The 25,751-nt window shown below is 49.4% G+C and overlaps 1 protein-coding gene across 5 annotated transcripts in view; it reads left to right on the forward strand.

Moving 5' to 3' along the window:
* Window positions 1–3,783: 3,783 nt before the first annotated feature.
* The window catches only part of FGFR4 (fibroblast growth factor receptor 4), a 39,562-nt gene continuing 17,594 nt past the window's right edge, over window positions 3,784–25,751 (forward strand). The window contains exons 1-6 of one of the 5 annotated variants that reach the window (XM_086931775.1): window positions 3,784–4,411; window positions 10,536–10,681; window positions 19,416–19,667; window positions 20,671–20,769; window positions 21,472–21,638; window positions 24,295–24,418. In XM_086931775.1, the coding sequence (XP_086787901.1) occupies window positions 10,546–10,681; window positions 19,416–19,667; window positions 20,671–20,769; window positions 21,472–21,638; window positions 24,295–24,418 (778 nt within the window). In that variant the 5' untranslated portion in view covers window positions 3,784–4,411; window positions 10,536–10,545. Of the gene's footprint in view, window positions 4,412–8,991; window positions 9,414–10,143; window positions 10,164–10,535; window positions 10,682–19,415; window positions 19,668–20,670; window positions 20,770–21,471; window positions 21,639–24,294; window positions 24,419–25,751 lie in introns of those variants that run through there. The other 4 variants (XM_086931777.1, XM_086931773.1, XM_086931774.1 and 1 more) reach the window with 4 other exon arrangements.

A 25,751-nucleotide genomic window follows, 5' to 3' on the forward strand; every position in this document is an offset into this window, starting at 1 on the left:
AACATGGGAGTCTGCCTTCCGCCCCAGATGCTGAAAATGGGAGACATTTTGGAATTTGTATGAAAGGATTTGACTCAAATAAACTTATTATTTCATTATCTCTATCGGTTTACCTCCCAGGGACCAGGTAAAAGGCGGTAATTTCCTTCTTCCTCTGAAAGGTAAAATTTTCGTTTTGGAGATATTAGGAACCAGAAAATTCTCTTATGAATATTTATTTAATTCTTCCAAGTTTCTTTGTAGACCAATATGGGTACATCGAGTATAACAATATCGTCTGCATATATTAGGCTATGAATTTCACTTTGCGCTAGCTTAGGGGGAAAGTTATTAGTTTGGGAAAAGTACCATGGGAGGTCACTTATATAGACGGAAAATAGCAAAGGGGCGAGAAGGCACCCTTGTTTCAGACCATTCATTGTGGGGATTTGACTAGTTAGGCCCCTTTCTCCCCCCATTTTGACTCTACACCACGTTGCTGTGTGCAGAGCTATGATTATTGTGAGGAGGTCGTGGGGTATCCCTAGACTCATTAGCTTTTTCCACAGCTTTGGTCTATCTACGCTGTCAATGTGAATTGTTTGTTATCATAATAAATACGGCCGGGGGTTTACGACATTTAACCCCAAAACTTTGTAAAAGTGAAGTGTGTTGCTGTCTTTAACAATGGGGAATGGTGGAGATGCAGGTGGGAGGGTCCGAAATCATTCATGGGGGGCTGAGCCTCGGCGATATCTGGCCGTATGGTTTTATCAGTGACTGACTGGGAGACGTGCATTTATCAGACCAAGACCAATCCGAGATCGCCCGGCCGCTTTGGTGTCTCTTGACTGGGATGCTATTACCCTTATGACAGCTTCGGCTATTGAATGGGACGCGGTTTTAAGTGTTAATGGTAGAGGTAAATAGTTTGCAGGATTTTGGGGCATTAGAAGGAATGCGTGCCAGTCCAAGGCTAGCTCTGGGTGGGCTAGACTTTTTTGCAAAGGGAAGGTACTCTGGTGCAAGATTTAGAAAACTCACTACATACATATTCAGTATTCCAGCACAGGACAAAAGACCTGTCTCCTCTTAAAGTAAATCATTTGTGTCACTTATTTATTATTCATGATTCAGTTAATTAAAAACCATTACATGATATAAAACAGCATACTATAAAACTTGTACGCGCTCTGTTAAACGGGTAAGCGTGTTCCTAACCCCTTGCATGCAGCCGCGATTCTGCCCCTGTGCGGCAAAATCGCAAGTGGGCAGGTTTATGACAGCCCCCAGCCGTCATCAGCACACGAGCGCCGTAGTGCATGACAGACGGGGGCCGTCATCAGCTTGCAAGGGGTTAAAGGGGGCCGTCATCAGCTTGCAAGGGGTTATAGTTAAAAAAGTGAAATAAATATTCCAGCTAACATTTTTAAAATGCTACGGTCCCTTCCCAATTCAGTTCAGCTACAAAACATGCGAGTGGTCTAACTAAGATCGCTTCTTAGAGAGCCCTAATTGTTAGTTTGACTCCTTTTCTAAAGTGCGAATGCGTGAAGTCATGAATAATTTTAATGTGCTTTAAGTTCTTTGAATTGGTATGACTATGAGTGTTTTTTTTTAGCATGCAACAGTTTTTTTTAGCATGCAACAGTTGAATAGGAGCCAGCCCACCAGATCAATACAATGACAGAAAAAGTTCCGGCGCTGGTGCGCGTACTCTTCCCAAGTTAGTTTTGAAGTTTTTAAGTAAATCATCGTGAAGATGAAAAGATATGCGCGTCTCTGAAAGAGTTATTTGTCTTCAAGAAAAAATGTCACTTGCAGGTTCTCGCTCACCACGAAGAGAGGACGCGTTTCTGAGTAGATTTATTCCTGTCAGAGAATAAAATGCTGCCTGCTCGCTGGATATTCCTATCAGGAAAAAAAAAGTTCTTTCAATCACAGAATAGCACGCGCGTTTCTTAAATGTATTCTGAGGGACGAGCATACTGATTTCTCGGTGCTGTTCTAGTCAGACAATAACATGCTCACCTCTGGCAGTTATTCGTGCCAGGGAATAAAAGATTCATGTCTCGGTTGAGTTGTTCTCTCCTTCCAGAAAGTACTCATCTGTCCATGGGAATTATTATCTACATTTCCGAAGGATGCCTCGTTTAACTCTACGCTGCTCTGAACCCGGAGATGTTTCTATCTGGCCGAGCCCCCCTGGGGGTCCGATTAAAGAGGCGCCCTTGATCTGGGGAGTGACCACTCCTCTGGGCCCATTAGCTGTAATCACAGAGCCCCCCCCCTGCCCAGGAGGCCCCGCCCTGGCCGGCCTTATCTGCGCGGACAATGGAGTCCAGTAATGAGCAGCTCGCCACCGGGCTGCAGGAGCAGGTAAGGCGCTGGGGCTGATGAGGGCAGCCCTTAATGGAGCCATTGAGATGCAGAGGGCGAGGGCTGCGGTCACGTGACCCGGCAGCACAAAGGAGGGGGAGGAATGTGGACTTTGTTTGAGCAAAAGTTTTGTGCTCGGAGGATTTAATCACGAGTCTCAATGGCTGGTGCTCAGCAGGTGGTTGGGAGGGGAGGCAGGCCTGGCTCCAAGTCCACCCCAAGATCCCCGACCAAGAGTCTACAAACACAATCAGGCCGCTGGGGCCCTGTTTTCGGGACATGGAGCTCACTGACCCGCGTGCTCGCGGGGAGAGCCCCCCCTCCTCCCCCAGAAAATGAGGTTCAGTTTCTGATTGCATGTTACTGGCTGGGCCTCGGTTGGACATGTGTGGAGGTTAACACTGGACGACGGTGTCCAGTTCTCCAGGGCTCATGTGAGTCATGTGTCCTGTTAAGGGGTACATATTGTGTCCACGTTTTGGGCCACACATATGTAGAGCACTGTTTCCAGTTCCTAACTTTATACAGTGCGTGCCCTGGGGTTATAAAACCAGTGGAGGAGAGAGATTTGTGAGGGAAGGAGGGTGTAAGGGTCGTGTAAATAAGGAAGTATTCTACGCAGTAGAAGCAGATAGGACAGGGGCAATTCTCCACCTCGGGTTATACGTAAATGAATGTAGGTCGGAGGGTGATGCATACATACCAACATTTTAGGACAGGGACATGGGAAATTCACAATAAAAAAATCGGGAGAAGGAAAATTGGCCATTGACTTCTATTATAGAAAATGCAATTTCAGGCGGGAGCCCGCTCAAATAAAGCCACTTTTGGCTTGAAAATCGGTAGTCTCCCGCCGGAATCGGGTCTATTGGCATGTATTGTGATGTGAAAGAATATTCCCATCGGACGGGCAGTAAATGTGTGAAAACTCCTTTCAGGCAACAGACACGTGTGAATGAATATTTCTAGAGATATAGTAAGACCCAGTGGAATCGATGGGATACTTGACAGGAACAGCCGTCCCTTTATGTATGTGCGCCCCCCTTGCTTAGGAGCCCCCGACACCGGTTTATATTCCATCCCTTGTTGTGTAGCACAAGCTGTCCCTCCTACCCCCATTAGCATAAACTGACAAATACATACAGAAATCTGTAAATACATCGTTCCTCCTTGGCGGGGATGCCAGTAGCACTAGTGCTGAAGAGATAAAGGTTCCCCGCGCTGCGAGGCTCGGGGTGTGTGAGGGCACCCGGTGCAGGGAGTGTGAGGGGACCCGGTGCAGGGATGGGGATTATGCAGGGCCGAGAGGATTAAGGGCTGGGGGAGGTGTCGGGAGGGAGGGTCATTGCCTCCCCCCTCTCCGCGGCTCTATTGTTGGTGAGGCGCATGGACAGAAGGCTGGAGGGGGGAGGGACCTCGGGGGGTGTGACCCGGGAGATCCCTCAGGAGTGTTCGGAGAGAAACCTCGAGACGCAAGACAGGGCAGCGGCTCACCGGAGGACCGTGTGAAGAGTAACTTGTCTCACCCCGAGGACCGTGTGAAGAGTAACTTGTCTCGCCCCGGAGGAGCGCGCGGGGCCGGGCACGCACCCACGAGGAGAGCGAGGGCGGGCACAAGAGCACGAAGGGACACGAGCCGCACTGGGGGCACCGGACCGGCCGCTGGCATCAGCGCCTGAGGACTGGAGAGCGGCAGGAGCGCACCTCTCGCCCCCGGGGGCGACCTCTTCTCATACCCTGAAGGAGTGCGCGGGCATCCACCCCTGCGGATTTACCGCCGGGACACTCGCCCCGAGGATTGAGAGGAGCCCAGGGTGTGCAGGGGGTACCGGACAGGCTCCCCGCCCCTAGCGCCCCCTCCAGTATCGAGGAGCCCCACCAGAAACGCGCGCGCACGAGGGACCCTCCGCTTGGATGGACTGGGGGGCTTGAGCGCGCCCAAAACCCGCAGGAGGCTGCTTTTTGTTGGGACATTGAGTTTTCCACCCGAGGTCCCTGGATTCTAGGGTGTGGAGGGCCCCTCGTCCAACACCAGAGGAGCCCCCTTGGAGAGGTGAGATAACGGAGAGATATCATAGAGAGGGCTGGTGGCGATGCTGTGATGGGGGGGGGGGGGGTCAGGGACAGGTAGGTGGGGCTAGTTGCTGGGTGGGGATATACGACTGGAGGTAAAAGTAGGGGCTGGGATGAGGCTCGAGACGCGCACTGCTCCTTTAGGTGCATGGACTGAACTGAGCCTGTGAAGCACAGGGTAGAGAGACACTCGAGGCAGAGCAAAACACAGAAGTATATATGTGTACATATATATATATATATATATATATATATATATATATATATATATATACAGAAAGAATATAGGAACTGACAGACTAGTGAAGCAGCCTACACAAGTGAAGCATACCCAACAGAGAGAGCAGAACAACGGAGAAAATAACACCTAACAGTGAAACTAAACCCAAAGAGAGAACACAGAAACAGACCCTAGCCAGGCGCATGAGAGGGAGATGTGTCTATAACACTAACAAACCAGAAAACCTACAATCATGTACAGAACAGAAACATTGACCAGAAAAGACTAACATATCGCGCAAAGTGACAGAGAAGATAGAGAAAAGGGCGCAGAGTAGACATGCAAGCCCCCCCCCCTCCCCCTCCTCAGGCCGGCAGATAACAAGAGACAAGGACACAGAGCAGAGAGATGGACACATAATAGGACCCCCAAAAAAGAGAACTGCATACCTGACCCACTGCAGATAAATTGCACATAAAACAGACCGGGACGGGCACAGAGAACAGATAAACACGCAGAAGACAGAGACCAGAGCAGGCAAGCATTCCTAGAACAGAGAAACAGGCCGCAGCAGATGGGGGGGGGGGGGGGGAGTACAGATCAAACAAACAGGGCAGGCCAGAGTTTGACCTTGTCTCCCCCTGGCTCGGAGTCTGGTGTTTGATATTATTTCATGTTCTTGATTTATTTTTATGAAAGGTCTGTTCACGACTTGTTATCACGTTTTAACTTGACATTCAGGGCCAAGGCCCTGGCTGTTGCATGCCGCACTGTGTCCACTTTAAGGTTTCGCTGCAAGGAAATTCAATCCCCCCACCAGAGGGGAGGGCTGCCAGGACTGGAGAAAGTGTTGCTGTTGGTAGAGGGGGCGCACAGAGCGTCCCTTGTTTGCCCGTGGTGGGAGTAACACTGCACACCTCTGTCCCGCCAGGGAGCGAGGTACAAAGATGCTTTTGACCCATGTGTCGTTAATGGAAATGTCTCGCATTTCAGTTGTTTGTGTAATGGCTATATTTGGAGAAACAGGGAAATGTAAAGCACGCGATTTTGCTTGGGATATACTGTGAGGTATAAAACTTAGACATAATCGTGAAGTGTGTGTTGGTACATGTGTGTGCTTGGGCAAACTGGTGGGCGGAATCTGTGCGCCTCATTACAGTGCACACTTCGAATTGAATTCAGATTGTTTTCTTTGGAATACGCGTTCAATTCTGTGCTCTAATATACAGTGTCGCCTGCTCTTAAATATAATTTCGCGGTTTAATGTGGAACCATGCTCGCTTTTCTGTATAGTCCTGCTCTTTTTAATTATAAGCTGTTTATGGTTTTTCGAGCTTTGTTGTATAATCCCGTGGTTATGTTCTGTAGATTTCTGCGCCATGCTATGAGTGTCTGTTTCTTCTATGTTGTTGTTTAACACCCAGGGACGTCGCTTCCATTGGTGCAGCAGGTGCAGTGGCACCGGCGCCTAAAGGCCTGAAGGGGTCATCTTAGTCTGATTGTTGCTGTACTTCCACCCACCCCCATTCAAACAGCAGTCAGAGGGCCAATTTTCGCCCTTGCACTAGGGCTAGTGACGCTGGCTACGCACTCTGAGGACATCTTTCACTTGTCTGAAGAACGCTGCTTGCTCATTATAGGGTTTGAATAAGCGGCGGACTAGTGAGAAGAGGCCACGGTTTGAATGGTATGGAGGTGATCCGCCCGCACCCCGTCCCTAACCAGCAGGTCCCGCGTGCAGTGTGTGTTTAGATAGCACTTAGGGGTGCAGGGCGGACAGGTGTGGGCTCTGGAGCAGGGAAAGCAGCGGTGGGGCAGGTGAGAGACCTGCAATGTGAGAAGGCAACACTGCTGGGCAGTGCGGTAGGCGTAGGCCTATATATGTATGTATATGGTATCTGTATACCCTGGGCCTACTCCAAGGCAGCGGAGCGCTGTACAGGCCAGATGTACAATCACAGAGGCGTGTTTTGATGGATACAGGGATGTTGCTCCAGATCTTGGGTGCACAGGCGGAGAAGGCCTGCAGTACACTGGTTTTCCCTGTCTTGCACTTGTTGTGGGGCAGTGTGGACCTATATGTATGGATGTGGTATGTGTATAGCATGAGCCTAATCCAAGGCAGCAGAGAGTAGTAGAGTGAGAGAGAGTGTTTGTGTGTGTGAGAGAGACTTTTGAGGGTAGAGTTCCTTAAAGAGGTGAAAGAAGTGCGTCTTCAGCTGTTTCCTACATTAGAGTAGGGGTGGGGCAGTCCTGGTGAATACTGGGATGTTGTTCCAGAGCCTGGGTGCACAGGTGGAGGCGGCCTGCGGCACACTGCTTTTGCCTTTCTTGCACTTGCTTCTTTGCAGTCTGCCGGTGACCTGGCTGCATGTGTGCCAAATATCCTTCTGACGTGGTGAGTTAGTCAGCCAGCTGTGCGGGTTGATGGTAGTGATGGTTGGAACTTGGAAGGATGATGCAGCCGGCTTTGAAGGTGGCGTGGGCAGTGTTTAATTTGAGCCGGTGGTTGCAGGTACTGGGACTTATTTTTCTACACCAGACTTTCACCCAGAATAAGAGTGAGAATGGCAGAAATGGGGAAAGAAGAGGAAGTGAAAGATGGACAACGACAGCACAGGGAGAAGGAAGGGGTGAAAACGACCATGCAAGAGAGAGATAAAGGCACATGGTGAATAGATAGTGAATGTGGCGCCCTCCCCATGCCCCCCATCGAGATTTCAGAACATTTCGATATACATTGGCACCTAAATGCCAGGGGAAGCCGAAGTGACATCTCACGCCATTTGACCGTTACTTTTACTTACACAGAGATACTTACATACACACACTTTCATCAAATTTCACATAAACACACTCTCACCCACAAACATGCACGCAACATACATTTAAACATTTTTTTTACTTAACTCAGCCGCCAGGGGCGGTGATATTCCAGCAAATCATACTCATTATTGAATACACTAATAGAGAAATTGTAGCATTGTTCACTATTAATGTAATAAAAAAAGTAACAGAAAATAAGGAAAGTGGAGCCCCAACCAGTGCCCGCAAGGACAAGCTGCCTATTTGTTCCGGGCACTGATTTTGCCACCTCTGGGCCAATGATGCAACGGTAGCGCTTGGGGTCTAGGGACAAGCCAAGGGTCGCAGCTGCGACCCCTGGTGACCCCTAAATAACTGCCATGTCCATTAGGTCATACTTGATAAGAGTCAAATTGAAAATTGTGTACAGAAATCACACATATTAAATGGCGTGTCAACATTGACAGCTCACACAGGATTCAAGATTCCAAGCCAAGCTGCCCGAAATACTGATAATTCTAATTCCTTATAAAGATTTGTGTTCAAAACAGTGGCCTTACATAGGCGGTGCGGGGGGGGGGGGGGCGCTTAGGACAGTACTCTGGCCTGAGAGCTCCTGCGTGAGGGGGGGGGGGGCGAGCTCAGGGGGTGGGCCCTCAGCTCAGTATCCTGGCCTGAAAGCTCCCGAGTGAGTCTGGAATGGGGGTGGGGAGGCGTGTAGTGTGCAGGAGACCCCCCTCAAGTTTAGTTAGCTGGTGAGCTCCACCCCTACTAGCCCTTCTTAGGGTTCAGTGCAACCGTCCAAAGCAGGACGCACTGGGCTAGAACGCCCCGCCCGAATTCCTGGGACCGCAAGGGTCATGGGCAAAAGCTCCATATATGATATGGTGCGCTACAATAACGGGCAGACCAGGCCAATTCTAGGCGCTACCGGGAGTTCTAACATTATCAGCATTCGATGCCCTCCATTCTCTACTCTCCCACCTGTACCATATCCTGCTGCCTAAGCAGCCGAAAAACTCCCAAGGAATCATTGTCCCAAAAAAGTGACCCTGCCCCACCTCCCCACGTGGACTGAATGCCCCTCGTGTTTTTTTAATGGCAGAACTCAATTATCAGAGGTCACAAACAAACATTACCCGAGTTTATAATCAATCGTAGTGAAAACAAAGATTGTGTAATCACAGGTATGTCATTTCCTTGGCAGCAGCTAGGGGTACAGAGTCTGTCCTCTCGACGGCATGGCTCTGCCTGGCTCCAGGTTACCGAAAGGGGGCATGGCCAGGGAGACGGGGTAAGTGGCGGCACTCTAGTCGGGGTCTATTGCGGTGGGGCTGGTCTGTCTGGTGGTTTCTGCCAGGGCTTATTTTGGTGTGCAGTTCGATTCTGTCCTCTAGGACTGCTCGATTCAGGGTTACAGAGCCCGTCTCCTAAAACTGTGTGACACCCCTGGGGCAGGACGGCTCAGTGGTGTTTCATCGGGTGACCAGTAACTACCTCTCATCTCATGGGCACATGGTTCAGAGAAAACCCTTTCACATCAAGGCATTTCAGCTCGTGGGAGTGTCGTTTGCCCAGATCTACAGAGCCTGTCACCACAGGGACTTCTACTGGCCCCGTCTGCGCCCCGCAGCAGCCCTCTGCCTGCACACATATCTCCCCGGAGCCGAGACCAAGGCGGCTTCTGATAGCTGATGTGTCTGTGATCAGGGCCTGCCCGCCCGTGCCAGGCCCCTCTGCGCCAGATCACTGCAGCAGGACTCCCGCCGGAGCCCGGGCTCAGCTGGCTTCCCAGGAATGCTGTCAATCTGTAACCAGGGCCTGGCTGCAGGCTCTGCCTTTGTGTGCCGTGGGGGTTGATGCATGTGTGTTGCCTGGAGTCCTGCAGCAGGTATCTGGGAAGGCAGAGGGGTCTGTCTCCCTCTGTGGATCTGAAGGAAAAGAGCCCGGGAGGGGGGTGAGTAAGAACCTTGGTGGACAGAGGCTTGTAGGCCCCAGGGCAGGAGAGCAGGGGCCAGGGTATGCGGGTCTGGTGGCTTGGTGCATTTATGCGCCCACTCTAGGGGCCTTTGGTCGCAGGTTGAAATCCTGCTCTTCGAGATCTTTTTTCTTTTCCTTTTCTCCATCTTTTATTTTATTGCATATCTTATTCATGAACATAATGTTTTTTCCGTTTTTGGACTGATTTGTGAAAGTTACTTAATGCCTATGGACTTTTGATCATTTTTTTTTTTTAATTGTGATAAAAAAAATCCCGGCGGGTCCACTCAGCCTTTCATCCTTCTGAGATCGATAAAATGGGTACCATTGAGTTGGGTAATAATAAACATCTGTCATTCAGCGCCGAGATACACGTGCAAAGGCTTTACAAATACACGTCTTGTGGGGGAGGTGTAGATTCTGGGACAGAGAGCAACATTGGAGTATAAAGTGGATGATCTGAGGAGGAAGGGAAGCCAGGCGTTTTGAGGACATTTGGCATGGGAGTGCAGCTATGACTAATGGGGGACTCTAGGGCGAGTGGCACAGCTGAACCTCCAGTGGCTGGTTGTGAGAGGGGCCGTAGGTATCCGAGAAGGGGTGTGTCAGGTACACAGAAGGCATTTTGGGTGGTCCCTGTTTGTACAATCTCCACACGCAGCTTTGTCACTGATTGTGTAACAATCGGACCCCGAGACTGATAGGAAGAGAATGGAGTCCATATCGGGTGAGAATGTTATCGGACTAAGGTTTTGGCAGAAGGGGAGGCGGGTGACACGAAAAAGAGTTCGTGTCCCCTAACACTCCTAACCAAAGGAAAACGTTTTACTGCTAAGTTCTATATGTGTGATGGTTAGGTTTCAAACAATTTTTTTTCTCCCTATACAATGAAAACTCGCTTTTAGACTTTTAGGCTGCTTTTCGTTCTGTACTTTTGATTTTGGAATGATATGGTTAGTAGAGTATCTGTGACTTTTTGGGAAGAATGCATTAGAAAAAAAAGAGTAGCGCTTCTCTTCCGATTCCCTTTACAAACTAAAAGTTAAACCCCCTCCCCCACAAAATAATCTTCATCACCCTCCTCTCCTTCTCTCCCCAGTGACCTAGAGATGGGGGCGCTGACGGCTTCTAGGGGCATCCGGTGGAGCAGGACGAGGCCTCTGCCCCTGCTGCTCTGTGGGCTCCTGGCCTTCTCTGCACTCTCCTGTGCCAGGACCCTACCCGAGGGAAGGCAAGCAGACCAAGGTAAGATCAATGGAGGAGAGATGGGGGCTTCAGAGCGCCTGGCCAAGATGACTGTGCCAAGGCTTCCGGGTGCACTCCTTGTCCTGCCTGCATTCACCTGTATGGGACAACATCCGAAGGCAAGAGAGCGGGTGAAGGCTGAGGGTCATACAAGGATGGGCGAGGTAGTGAGGGGCCGGGAGGGTTAGTCCTCTGTACCCAGGCCTGTGTAGACCAGTGTCCTGTCTGTACACAGGACAGGTCTCTAAGGCGCAGGTGAATGGGAAGGCAGCACAGCCAAGAGAGGGGGCATTGGATGCAGCGAGCTAGGGGGTAGTCTCGGAAGCCGGGTACCTTGGCTTCTGTAACACAGCGAAGAGGGGGCATTGGATGCAGCGAACTAGGGGGAGTCCAGGAAGCCGGGTACCCTGGCTTCTGTAACGCAGGGATGGAGGGGGCTGACGGATGTAGAGGATGACGAGACCTGTGCTCCTGGTTCTCTGTGTACTCTTTGTGCCTTCTGCCCTCTTCTCTGCCAGGATTCTATCCGAGGGCAGGAAAGTGGAGGAATGTAAGAGTGGGTGCACAACGAGTCGTATCTGGTTGAAGTGTGTTACTTACAGGGCAAGGGGCATGCATGGATCTTTGGGGGTTTATGGAGTATTAGGTGGCACTGGGACAAGGGGGTGCAAGGGAGTGGCCCTCTTGACACGGGTATCCTGGGCCAGCATTCGGAGCACTTTTGTGCACAGTGGTCTTATGTGTTCTTAGGTTTGCTTATCCAGGGGATGCTGACGAGGGTGTAAAGCATCGAATGTAACATACATACCATACCAGGGGAGCATTGAGAGTAACTGGTGGTAAGAAAGGGAACAAGAATTGAATGATAAAGCAATATCTTGATGGCAAGATGGGGTCTTCAGTGGTGAAGATGCGCAGGACACCATCCTTGAGTTCATGAAAGGAGGGTGGGCCTCACTAGAGGGATCCCAATGAAGGAAGTCAGTCTTCCACACATGACTGATGTATTGACAGGTATTGATAGTGGGTACTGTAAGCAATTGGATGAGGGACCACTTGTTTCACGACCTGGAATGAAGCAACATGCCACATTACCATTATTTGTGTGTCGCATATGTCTGCCATTGGTATGGCCTGTAGTAGTGTGGATTATCAAGTAACTGCATTCCCACATATCTCTAGGATTTCATAAGAACGTACTTATGGATATTTGCTGTTGTGGTTAGTTGCTCGTCTCCTGCTACTGGGTAGTGTGCCCAAAAAGCTGTCTTTTTATGCGCAGTGGTTTGTGGATCAAGACCTCCATGGATTCGTTGGTATTCTGTGTGCTAAACGCTGTTGCAGAGCAACACGTTGCCATCTATATTTCTTTTGGTGTGATGTTTATCTTGTGTGGTCAGCCGCATTTTCTGCAATAGCTGTTGAGGCCCAGGCCCAGGCCCAGTGGTGTGCCTTATTTCTTGCCGATTGCTTGGATCTGTTGAGGCAAACTGATTGAATGTTGGAGAGACATGCTCCTGTATGTCTGTGCGTTGCATCAGTGTGTGATGGGAATAGGCAGGTCCCACTTACACTACACCTTCTTGACGTTGCAATGGCTGTACGAGGGTGTAGTATTGGTGTGTCGAGTGTACATTGTTGTATTGCTAGTACTGAGTGCAGAAATGTATGATTGGGAGATTAAACTGCAATAAAATGTTACAATATACCCACTTGGCTTATTTCCTGTCCTTTTGCATGAGGAAAGTGTTGATCACATAGTCTTTTGTACTGGCACCAGGCAGATTTCACAACCTGGAAAGTGTTGAGGGCCCTGGACACCTCACCTCTTAAGGCAGCCAGCATGGGTTTTAATGGCAAAACAGACATGTTTCTTGTGTTGCATGCTATAAATCATAAGAGTTCTGTACCCTCCTGGTCAAGAATAATCAGTCACTTCCTGCCTGGTAGTTTATGTAAGCCTAATATGTTCTGAGAATAACAATGTAGGTTTTTTAGCGTTTGGGTTGTGGAAATAGGCACGCTTTCAGTGTTTTCCAGGAGAATAGGTGACAAGTGATGCTGCAGATTTTTTTTAAAGGAGTCCAGAGTCTGGTGAGCTTTTGGTGGTATCGGATAAGATAGGATTGCTTGAAGACTGTCTTTTAAGATTCCTTTTATACGTGAACTTGTTGTAGTCTGCAGGCGCATGGTTGACTTGTAGTTAAATGAGACTAGAATGTTTAACTTCATGGCTAACATCTCACCCTATGCCCCATGGAATTATAGAGGGGGCTCTACAATGAGAAGGCAAAGGAGCTGGAAGATTTAGCCGGTTATTCTGTATTATCTAGTGGGTTGAAAGCATGTTCATATGATCAACCAGATGTAGAAATCATCTAGAAAGGTGCGGTGGGAGTGATCAAGAATTATGGTGGAAACTGTACCAAAGAACCTCATATTAGCACCATTTAGGGCCTCTTAGGGAAATCCCAGATCTGACGTCCGTTGGCCACATTGTGACATCCCAGACCTGCCTGGTAACATCTTAGGACTTCTGAATGTATTGTGACATCCCAAGGTATTAAAACATAATTCTTCGTCCCCATAGCAACACAGAGAGACCTCATACAGACGTCACCTGGCTGCATTGTGACACCCCAGTGCTGCCTAGTGACATCCCGTGCTTTCACAGTATCGTCCCAGAATCACTTCGGGACAGCACAGGGTCGGAGTAGCTACTCCCACCTGCCGAGGGACAAACTCGAGATCTCCGCACACAGGGCCCTTCTTGCCTCCAACACATGGTTGGGGGGTTGTTGGTGAGTTTGTTAGCGGGAGGGGGTGCTTGTTGAATGGCATTTCTCATTCCCTCACTGCTGGAGGCTGGGAGGGGCAATGAGCGGGTTTGTTAAGGACCTTCCCGGCTTCCTTCACCCTAGACGTTTTGAGGAGCTGTGGGGTCGGCCACATGGCACCCCCACACTTAGCCCAGCTGCTTTGCTTTGGTTTATCAGACCCCCGGGGAGTTGCAGTCCACTAATATAGGACTGGGAGCCGCACACGGAGGCGTGGTCCCCGCACTTAAATAGCTGGGCATAAAGTACCCCTCCCATACCCTCCTCCTCGCCCATACCCCCCACAGGGAGCAAAGTCAACAGCAAGAATGGCGCCCTAGGGGGTTGTGGGGTCAGGCAGAAGTCAAGTTAAGGGACAGAGGAGGGCATAAGGACAAGGTTAGAATGGGCAGCTGCAGGCTAGAAGTTTGGGATACTCCGGTGGGCCTGTTACTCCCCCCTGGCACATAGCCACCCGCCTAGTCCTTGCCCTCACGGGAGCGAGTTTGCCGTGCCTGGGCTTCTGAAAGTCCGCTAGAGACTGGTGGAGTGGGCATAGGTGTGGCGCAGCGGCCAGAGAGGCTGACTCCGGTGCGCGGGGATCACTGTTAGATCACCAGCGCCAGAGGCAGTTCAGCTCAGCATCACGTGACTCTGGCCAATAGCTCACTTAATCTCCCCAACGGCCCCCAGCGCATTGAGACCATTACGGGTGATTAGTTCGCGCTTTACAAATACCAATTATTTTTTACTTGCCTGTCCCAGATGTGAACGCCAGTCAGGATGGTGCAGAGTCAGTCATACGCCGGTCGGCTGCCTCGGAAATGCCGATATGGCTAGGTTATAGTCGCTCAGTTTAAAGACTGGTGCCACGGTGAGGCTGCACGCGCGTGGGGCTGAAGAGGTCACGTGTCAGACTCCCTGAGACTAGTCTTCTGACCCTTCGATCCACATACGTAGGTCACACGGAAAAGATGGGGTTTGAAAGTAGAAGACGGACTCAAAGAACTCACAGAAGAGAGTAGAACGGGGCAGAGGCACGAGGAGTGAGGGGCGAGCGGGCTAGTAATAGGAAGAAGGCGGAGGAGTTGGTGGGGCCAGGAGAAATAGCGCAGAAACTGGGGGTTAGATGCCCCCCAACTTCGGTTAAGATGGCGGGCCTTAAGCGTGAGTTCAAACAATGGTGGAACCTCGTAGACCTGTCACGGGGAGGTCACCAGCCTGTGACAGGTTCATTCCAGCATCTGTCAGGCTGTCACGGGCCTTTCTGTGTGACTTCTCAATCCTGCGCCCCCTGCTGAATGGGTTCACTCTCTGAAAGGGGGGCAAAGTTCAAAGGTTGTCCATCTGCAGGCGGAATGGGCAAGGGAAGAGAGTGAGTGGCTCACACTGTCTTTTCAGTGGGAACGCAGGGCTCTGGGTGGGGAGAAGAGAATGCAAACCTTAATTAGCCTGTCTCCCACCCCAAGCACTTACTGCGTCACAAGTCGCTCGTTATGTGTCTTGTTTCGTTCTAACCCAATGGGAAGCTGCCATCACTCCCTCAGTCGCCCCTTACATATACATAAGACCTCAACCCCTCCAATGTGTACCGTGTCACCCCTCACAAATCATGCGAAATGTGCACACCCCAGCCTTACCTCACGTGTCCTTGACCAAGGCCTGGCAGATGCTGCCTGTTGTCTAGTTTGGGAGGTGTTATATCCTTCTTGGTGCACGCTGTTGTGAGTTCCTCCATCCCAGACCACTGGATGAATTTATCGACAATCTAAATACATGGAATAAACGTGTCTTTAACTTTTCAACTCACTATTTCTCTCTCTCCGTTATTCTTCGTGTGGTTATCTAGATTATTATCCCAGCCTCTCCATCCTCTCTCCTATCCTTTCTTTCCATCTCTATCCGCCGTGTGTAGGCCTCAGCCTCTATCCTTCTCTTTAATTTTCTTCTGTGTCTGCATGTCTCTTCCCGTCTTTCTTTTTTTGTCTCTGACTTTGTTTTTCTTCCTCTGTATGTCCCTCTTGCGCTCTCTCCGTCAGTTTCATCCTCTGCATGTTCTTTGTAGCTGGTGGGTGTTACCAGGATTCACACACAATATTTGTCAGGACCCAATTTGAGCTGTGGCACATACCAAAACGGTGGTTTCACCCAGAAGCCACCTGTTCCAAAGTAAGTATTCACATGTGTGATTGGCTTGTGCTCTTTTTAATCTCATATATTTGTAGGGTGGGTATAATCCCAAAATGTTGTGTTGAACGTCGTATGAATATAAGAAGTTGAGAACTCAGTTCTGATAGTCTTTTCTTCTTTATTTGAAGCCGTGTACAAAACAAAGAACAGCCTATGGTCATATGCGTTCAACACAGCATTTTGGGATTATACCCACCCTACAAATATATGAGATTAAAAAGAGCATAAACCAATCACACATGTGAACACTCATTCTCTGCATGGTTCGCTGTCTGGGTCTTGGTCTGAAGAAGGAGTAGTGTGTCACCAACAAATGCTTATCCAGGTGATGGGGGCAGAGGCGCAGGGGGAAGGTTTATTTCTCTTACCTTTAGTTCTGTACCTGCAGCAGTGTCACTCCCCTGCACTGAGGGTCTGGTCTCTAGGCCTGTGTTTAGCCATTGTCTTGCCTGTACCTGCTTCAGGGCAGTTTCTCTGTACTAAGACTCATCTCTGTGCCTGTCCTTCCTGTAACTGCTGCTGTACATACTGTGCAGGAGCACTTAGTGCCTGAAGTGCTGCTTGTCTCTGATCTGCGACCCTTTGTAGTCTTGCAGCCCCCTCTTTGCTGTAGTGAGCCTCTGAAGCCTGGACCTGTTGTAACTGTGTGTCACTTAACTTGGCCGTGGACCTGTTCTAAGTTTAATAATAATCCGGTATTTGTATAGCGCGGACTAATAACCCCTCAGGGTCTCGAGGCACTGGGGGCTGTCGGGAAGATTAAGCGAGCTATTGCCAGAGTCACATGGTGCTAGGCTGAGCTGCCGCCGGAGCCGGGGATTGAACCATGAGCCCTAAGCTCCGGAGTCAGCCGACCTGGCTGCTGAGCCACACTTCTCCCTCTTAAGTTTGTGCCACTTAACTTGTCAGTGGAGCTATTCCAATTTTGTGTCTCTTATTTGGCCGTGGACCTGTTCTAACTTTGTGTCACTTAACTTGGCCATGGACCTGTTCTAACTTTGTGTCACTTAACTTGGCCGTGGACCTGTTCAATCTGTGTCACTTAACTTGGCCGTGGACCTGTTCTAACTTTGTGTCACTTAACTTGGCCGTGGACGTGTTCTAACTTTGTGTCTCTTAACCTGGCCGTGGACCTGTTCTAACTTTGCGTCTCCTATTTGGCCTTGGACCTGTTCTTTGTGTCACTTAACTTGGCCGCTGACCTGTTCTAACTTTGTGTCTCTTATTTGGAGGTGGACCTGTTCTAACTTTGTGTCTCTTATTTGGCGGTGGACCTGTTCTACCTTTGTGTCTCTTATTTGGCCGTGGACCTGTTCCAACTTTGTGTCACTGAACTTGGCCGTGGACCTGTTCTAACTTTGTGTCTCTTACTTGGCGGTGGACCTGTTCTACCTTTGTGTCTCTTATTTGGCCGTGGACCTGTTCCAACTTTGTGTCACTTAACTTGGCCGTGGACCTGTTCTAACTTTGTGTCACTTAACTTGGCCATGAGCCTGTTCTAACTTTGTGTCTCTTAACTTGGCCGTGGACCTGTTCTAACTTTGTGTCTCTATTTGGCCGTGGACCTGTTCTTTGTGTCACTTAACTTGGCCGCTGACCTGTTGTAACTTTGTGTCTCTTATTTGGCCGTGGACCTATTCTAACTTTGTGTCTCTTATTTGGCCATGGACCTGTTCTAACTGTTTGTGGCCGTGGACCTGTTCCAATTTTGTGTCACTTAACTTGCCCGTGGACCTGTTCTAACTTTGTGTCTCTTATTTGGCCGTGGACCTGTTCTTTGTGTCACTTAACTTGGCCGTGGACCTGTTCTAACTTAGTGTCACTTAACTTGGCCATGGACCTGTTCTAACTTTGTGTCTCTTAACCTGGCCGTGGACCTGTTCTAACTTTGTGTCTCCTATTTGCCGTGAACCTGTTCTTTGTGTCCCTTAACTTGGCCGCTGAACTGTTCTAACTTTGTGTCTCTTATTTGGCTGTGGACCTGTTCTAACTTTGTGTCTCTTATTTCGCCGTGGACCTGTTCTAACTTTGTGTCACATAACTTGGCCATGGACCTGTTCTAACTTTGTGTCACTTATTTGGCTGTGGACCCGTTCTAAATTTGTGTCACTTAACTTGGCCCTGCAGCCACCCTAGTGTCTGTTCAGTAGAAGTCACACTTTCTTGATTTTTCTCAGGGCTCGTGGTTTTCTTGCTACACCACTAGACTAGATATCCTAACAGTAACACAGACGTCTAGCGTAGATTATATTTCTGAAACAGCGTAGAAACAGCATAGTGAGTGAGCATTAGGTACTTGCCTCCGCACCGTGGAGTGTTGCAACAATACAAGTTTGTTCTAAGGGCGCACTGTCTATCCAAGACAGCATTCGGGGCTTGTGTCACCTTTGTGGGAAACGAAATATGCAAACACCATACCAACTAGTGCAGTTTTTAGATAAAGCTATATTTCTTCTGAGCATATACAGACGGCACCAGGGGTAGATAGCATGCAAATGCAAGTCATTTAAACTAAGATGAATAGGTCTATAGGTACAGTGCCTTTGAGAATCATACAGCAATCTATGTTGCGGTTTCAGATCATTTTATTTAGAATGGGTACATTTTGGGGTAAATGGGCAAAATAGGTAAGTAAACTAGTCCGAAATCAAAAGGATTCCAAATCAAATCTGGTTGCTGCTGTTACTGTGCAAAGAATGCCCCTCTCCAGAGCTAGGGTAAGTCTCCGATATGAGTAAAATCATGCTGAGGGTCTTTGTGCTAAGCTGGTTCACAAGCAGAACAATTTCGACAGATGATGACGAGGGAAAATGAAATAAATACTTAATTTTCACCTGTCGTCTGTTGAAATCCCCACCCACCTGGCCCCACCGCTCTTACCTGCACGGGCCGCTGCTGCGCGCATATGCTGCCGATGCCGCTTGGCAATCTATAGTGTCTTTTATAAAACCTCTAAAAAGGGTTTTTTAGCCCATCCATTACTTCAAATTGGTTGGTATCATTATCACTCTTTTTTGCTGCCTTCTAATTCGACAGCTTGTGCCAGGCGTCACTTTCTGTGGCAAATGAACCAAGTACAGATTTATTTACCTTAATTAGGGTCCGTCTGCTGATCGTGCTGAGATTGATGTACTATTTATTCTTTTTTGGGCATTTTTATATGGGCAAACGTGACCCAGCCCGAAGGTTTGTAGTGCTTTACATGCACACCAGTTACATTACACCAGTTTGCGTCATCTTTTTTTTAGGGTATGGGGAGATTAAGTGATTAGTCCAGAATCATAGGCTGTTGAGCCGATGTCGTCCATGCCTGGACAATAAAACATTGATAAAGCTAATAGCTCTCTCATAGGCGAGACCTGTTGGGTTTGTCAATACTTCTTTAAAGTTTGCAGAGAAGCAACGGTTTCTCTTACTCTGTTTATTGGAAGGTCAGGCACATGTCCATGTAAGGGCACCACTGAAAATGCATTTGATCTTGGTGATAATCACAGCTTTTGGTTAAATGCCATGGTGCTGTGGCTTTTGTGATGTGTTCTGTATAAAATGTCAATATTTGTAACAATATTCCTATTATGGAAGTAATATCCCTTTCCTGATTGTCTATTTCTGAAAACCTACCTAGCCTTCTCCTTTGCCATGGCCAGAGGCTTTGGCCACACTGAATGTCCCACACGATTAAGGTCGATGTTCACTAAAAGGTCACTCCGTGTCTTTCACTTGAGCAGAGTTGGTACCTGAAGAAGAGGAACACTTCCTGTTGGACCCTGGTAATGCTCTGCGGCTCTTCTGTGACACCAACCGAACTGCCATTGTAAACTGGTACAAAGAGAGCACCCGCCTGCAACATGGGGGCCGAATTCGGCTCACCGACACAATACTGGAGATCGCTGATGTGACCTATGAGGACTCGGGGCTCTACTTGTGCGTCGTTCCCGGTACAGGCCACATCTTGCGCAACTTCACCATCTCTGTCGTAGGTAAGAAAGTGGCGAAAACATATCTGGTTAGGCTTTGAGGTATTAGCCCGCCTAGAAGGTAAATTTGGCACTGGGTCTAAGCTTTCTGAGAGGGAAACATGGACTGAGTTTTAAATGGCAGTAATCTGGAGACTCAGGTGATTGAGTGAGAAAAAGGGCTAGAGTTTACCTCCAGGAACATTTAGATAGGGATCGCCTGGCAGCAGCCGGGGGCAGAAGTTTACTGGACGGAAATTTGGAGCCAGACTAACCTGGGTGGTAATCTGGGCCTGTTTAGTAGGGAGCAGTCTGAGTCTAGAGTTTACTGGGAGATAATCTTGAGGTGGGACTCAATACACAGCAATCAGGGGTTGTCAATATGTTAGCTTATGTTATCAGAGATCTGTACAGCATTGTTGTGCCATTAGTATGGCCTTGCAGCGCTGTTGAGTACCTTTTCACCCAAGTCTAAAGAATTCATTAACATACCAGAGACTGTTGTCTTGTCTGTTGGAGGTTGATGTTATTCACTATTATGGCTGGTATTTCTTTTGGTGTGCTCTCTACCCACCATCTATGTGAAATATCACACAGAAATGTTTTTGGGTCCCTACGGCGCAGTTTACCGTGTGGCAGAGTCTCAGGTATATAAACTCGTATGCCAGCCATTGGATCCAAAAAACGCCACTTGGAACTGGTCAACTAAAAAAGGGTCGTGAAGAATCCTGTGTAGACAGGCAGTGCTGGTATCAGAGTTCAGATTCTAAGGGCTCGCTAAGAGGTTGGCCAACTCAGTACAGGTCAGTAGGGAGTCTGTCTCCTGTCTTGACATTTTCACCTCCGAATCATTACTTTCAGGTGTGTTAGTCTAATTAGTTCAGTGGAAGCAAAAAAACAAGTCTAAAACGCCCATAGAATGTCTTGGGCTGTAAAAGTCCCAAATTGGAAACAGCGTTCTTAATGACATGGAGAGAGGTGCTCACTCTAACCACTAAATGCATTTTCTGTGGTATTTTCTATGCAGACTCTTTGGCCTCAGGGGATGACGATGATGAGGATCACGGAAGGGAGGACTCTGCAGGCGATCTGGGAGAAGAACCTCCTTACTCTACTTCTCACCGGGGTGAGTGTTTGAACTTTACACAGGCACAGCCTACACAGACACAGGTAAAAGGGCCATAAAAGATAATGACAGGTTTGACTGTGGAATTCAGTGCCTGACTTCAGAGATGGGCCTGTACAGGGCTTGCGGAGCTGGAAGGTGGGAGGGGCATCCAGTACCCGAGCTAAGTCTCACCACAAGATCTGATCCTGTCCCATAAGTAGCCCTGACCACTCTCCATGTAAACTGTACTACATAGCAGTGGAGGCATAAGAGGGTGAGCCCTGTCTGTGGGACATGCAGTGGGAGATGTTCTGCTCTGACAGTGGATGAGGCTTGTGGGGAGAAGTCTGGGCATTCAAATGAGATGGCGAATATTACTTTGGGGTTGATTAGCGGGTGAGAGGGTGATTGTTAGATGGGATTCATGTACAAGAGCAGATGAGAGTGAGACTATATTGGACAAGTTACTTGTGGTTTGGACAGTGAGAAATACAGTGAATGTTAATGTTAAGGCAATGGTGGGTGGAGAAAGTTAGTGGTAAGCCAGTCGGAGGGATAGTGAATGTTGCAAAGAGGATGCTTCAGTTTTGGACAGGAGTTGAGGCAGTGAATGTTGTAGCGGGGAAAGCCTCCATGGAAAATGAGTATGCCAATGTATGTTTCCGCATCCGGCTTCATTGATATGGGGCTCAAGACAAACTTAAGATTCTTCTCTTTCAGCGCCCTTTTGGAGCCAGCCGCAGCGCATGGACAAGAAACTGTACGCAGTCCCTGCCGGTAACACCGTCAAGTTCCGATGCCCATCTGCAGGCAATCCCACCCCAGGCATTCGCTGGCTCAAGAATGGGCGAGAGTTTGGTGGAGAGCATCGCATTGGGGGTATCCGGGTAAGACCATTAGGTTCATAGAGAGTGTAGAGGTGAAATTTGAAAGTCCACACTCTTGGTGTTATGTGGTGTCTGCACTGCTTGTGATGTGTAGTATTTGCACACCATGTGGATTGTGCTGGTTTGCTCAGCTCTTGGGAGAAAGGAGTAGTATGAGACTGGCGGAGGCCTAGATTCAGTAGGAGTCAGACAAGGACTTCTGAATATTTTATTGTGCATGTGTGTTGGACAGAAGGGATCTGAAGCTACAGTATTAGCAGGGCTTCCATAGTGATTTAGTGTGGGCTGCCATGTGGTATGATGGTACAGTAAGCTGGGTTTTAGGGGGTTGAGGACAAACTGTTTACCGGGCAGGGTAGTTTAAAATACAGCCTCTGCTGGGTGCAAGGTTCTTGGTTGCAAATCAGTTGCGGCTACTGCTCTTCTGAGCCACAATGAGGATACTATTGTCTGCTGGCTTCTCCAAAATGGGGTCCTCTCCTTTCTGCGGTGGGACACTGAGAGCTTCTGTCTGTTTACCACCCCCTTATCGTACCACCCTGAGTCCACACTTCCCTCTCACAGCCTGGGTGCGTAGGCCCTGGAGATTCCCATTTATGGACCCCCTCCCGCCTCCAACTAAACCGAATCAATGACTTGACTGAACCATATCTTAGAGTGTGGGTATCCACGCAGGAGGCACCCATCCCAGTTACTCCTGGTCCTGTGGTCACAGGACCAGGAGCACAGGGAGCTGCTGCCCTTAATACCTTCTCCCAAGACAAGATGAGTAGTGATGTGTGCATTGTGGTGACCTTTTCTGCGCACCAGTCTCGCAAGTCTCACATAAGGTGGGCTGCTGGAAAAACACCTCAGCTCGATCCTTGTGACCTCTCCCATTTCCCTGCTAGGGCCGAAAGAGTCACGAGAGCTGGGCAGGGTATGGATCCACGGGAGCCCTGGGCCTAGCGCTGTTCATCCTCAACTAAGGTTGGGGTTTGTTCATTGGGCCCGGATCCCCCAGCATGCTCCCCGTCAGCCCAGACACCCTACAACCCACATGCAAATCATCAACAGAGATTGAGTGGGTGTAAAACGGCCATGTTTAATAACCATTTTTCATAAACATGACAAACATTTCATATTCATTATTAGGGAAATCATTGACACTTTTAATAATGACATTCCAAAATTCTTCTGTAAGATCCTAATCCCCCCCCCCAGCACTAAGGGGCCATCTGGCATTCCACGCAAGGCGCAACCCACCTGCGCCCATGAGTGGTGGTCCCCAACCCTCTGGTCCTTGTCTGCCATCTCCGGGGCCCACCCCTCGACCACCCGGCTGCCCAGAAACCCAGGAGGCTCGTAACCTGTCGCCCTAGCCTCCCCAGCCGGTGGCCACATTCTCTTCTCCCTGCGAAGAGCTTACTGTCTCGCCCCTCAGTGCTGGCCTAGGGAGTACGCAAGGCGGACTCCCGTCCATTTTGCAAGTCCATGTCACTGTTCTTAGGTCTCTTTACTGCAACACGCCCCCCAAACTACTAAGCTAAGGGACGGGTGGGTGGGAGTTACTTTAAGGTTAAAAAGGGAGGGGTGGACGAAGCTCCTAACTGACGACAGGCCGATCCATTGTAGGCGAGGAAGAAAAGACCGGGACTACGGCTCCCAGCCTCTAAATAGGTCCCCGACTCCGCCTCTTCCTCTCCCCCACCGGATGAGGCTGCGTCATGCCCCGGAAGTAAAAAAGGGCTGGTCACCCATTGAGCGAGCCGGCCGCCTACCTGGCTAAGGGGCGTGGTGGGGGCCGGGCCTTAGAGGCGCGCTTGTCGAGCCTTGCGCTGGGCAGATGCAGTCGGAACTGATACGTCTATTAATCAGTAGTGTGAGCTGGGATGATGTGTCTATTAGTGTGAAACTTGGTGATGTGTCTATTTGTCAACAGTGTGAGCTGGGCTGATGTGTCTATTAGTCAGCAGTGTGAGCTGGGCTGATGTGTCTATTATCAGTGTGAGCTGGGCTGATGTGTCTATTAGCAGTGTGAGCTGGGCTGATGTGTCTATTAGCAGTGTGAGCTGGGCTGTTGTGTCTATTATCAGTGTGAGCTGGGCTGATGATGTGTCTATTATCAGTGTGAGCTGGGCTGGTGTGTCTGTTAGTCAGCAGTGTGAGCTGGGCTGTTGTGTCTATTAGCAGTGTGAGCTGGGCTGATGTGGCTATTAGCAGGGGGATCTGGGCTGATGTGCCTATTAGCAGTGTGAGCTGGGCTTACGTGTCTAATAGCAGTGTGAGCTGGGCTGATGTGTTTATTAGTCAGCACTCTGAGCTGGGGTGATGTGTCTATGAGTTAGCTGTGGGAGCTGGGCTGATGCATGTATTAGCAGTGTGAGCTGGGCTGATGTGGCTATTAGCATGGTGAGCTGGGTTGATGTGCCTATTAGCAGTGTGAGCTGGGGTGATGTGTCTATTCGTCAGCAGTGTGAGCTGGGGTGATGTGTCTTTTCGTCGGCAGTGTGAGCTGGGCTGATGTGCCTATTAGCAGTGTGAGCTGGGCTGATGTGCCTATTAGCAGTGTAAGCTGAGCTGATGTGCCTATTAGCAGTGTGAACAAGTTGAGGGGGTACTGAGGAGTGTGCAGTGCCTCCTCCATGTCTTAAGTTTCCTTGTGTCATCCTTCTAGCTGCGCCACCAGCACTGGAGCCTGGTCATGGAGAGTGTTGTACCCTCGGACCGGGGCAATTATACCTGCCTAGTGGAGAACAAGTTTGGCAGCATTAGCTACAGTTACCTCCTAGATGTGCTTGGTGAGTACCTGATTTTCATGAAACCATCCCTTACCTCAGCCTCACTCCTCCAGGCCTACCTCCAATATCCCTGTGGACCATCACCCCTGCTTTTTACCTTCACCCACCCTGTCTCAAACATTTCTACCCAGCAGCCCTGTCCTATTCATCCACCCAACCTCTCTCACTCTCTGGACCTTTCATGCCCAGGCCCTGGTGCTACGTGATCTTTCGGCCGCTTTCGACACGGTCGACCACGACATTTTGGTCGACCGTGTCAGAAATGCTGGGATCTCGGGCCTGGGCCTGGTCCTGTCTTGGATTGTCTCCTTTCTCCAACTTCGGACCCAATCTGTACACCTATCCTCTTTTTCTGCCCCTTCCACTTCACTTTCTTGCGGTGTCCCCCAGGGTTCTGCCTTATCCCCCCTTTTGTTCAATCTTTATATGCAGCCTCTTCTGGTCTCCCTCCGTCACTTTTCTGTTACCACTTTTAATTATGCAGATGATCTGCAACTTATCTTTCCTATCGACTCTTCTCCTCTCTCCCGCTCTAATTTCCAAACCACCATGCTTTCCATCTATGACTGGATGAACTTCAGCCAGCTGAAGCTCAATCCTAGTAAGACAGAGCTGGTCCTGATAGGTGGGCCCCCTCATCCTTGGACTTCCAACTTCTGGCCTCCTGCCCTCGGCCCCCCCCCTTGCCCAGTTGACTCCGTGAAGAGCCTAGGTGTTGTCATCTCCAGCGATCTCTCGATGCGGCCGCATATTAATGCTGTTACCTCGGCCTGCTTTTTCCATCTCCGCAGGATCGGGAAGATCCGAAGGTACCTGTCCCCAGAGGCTCTTATTCTTGTCATCTTGGCCCTGGTTACCTCACGCTTAGACTATGCCAACTGTCTATACGTGGGGATTCCAGCCTACCATCTTCAACGACTTCAACTGGTGCAAAACCAGGCTGCCAGATTAATCTTCCAGCAACCTAAACATCAACATGTCACCCCGCTGTTAAAAACCTTGCACTGGCTCCCGGTTGCGCAACGATGCATTTTCAAACTTGGTTGCATCGTTTTCAAATCTCTCTTTGTTTCTGCTCCTGCTTTCATTTCTCTCTGCCTACACCCTTACACTCCTCCCCGACACCTTAGATCCTCTGCCCACAATCTGCTGGTCACCCCTAGGTTCAGACGTAAGAAGCACGGTGGTGCTGGCTTCTCCTTCCTTGCCCCATTCACTTGGAACTCCCTTCCCCTCCCTATTCGGCTCACCCCTGACTATCCCACTTTTCGCAAATCTTTAAAAACTCATTTGTTCCGTCTTGCTCACGGTTAGCTGTCCACACCCCCTGCGT

Source organism: Lissotriton vulgaris, chromosome 7, assembly GCF_964263255.1.
Source record: "Lissotriton vulgaris chromosome 7, aLisVul1.2, whole genome shotgun sequence".
NCBI lineage: Eukaryota > Metazoa > Chordata > Amphibia > Caudata > Salamandridae > Lissotriton > Lissotriton vulgaris.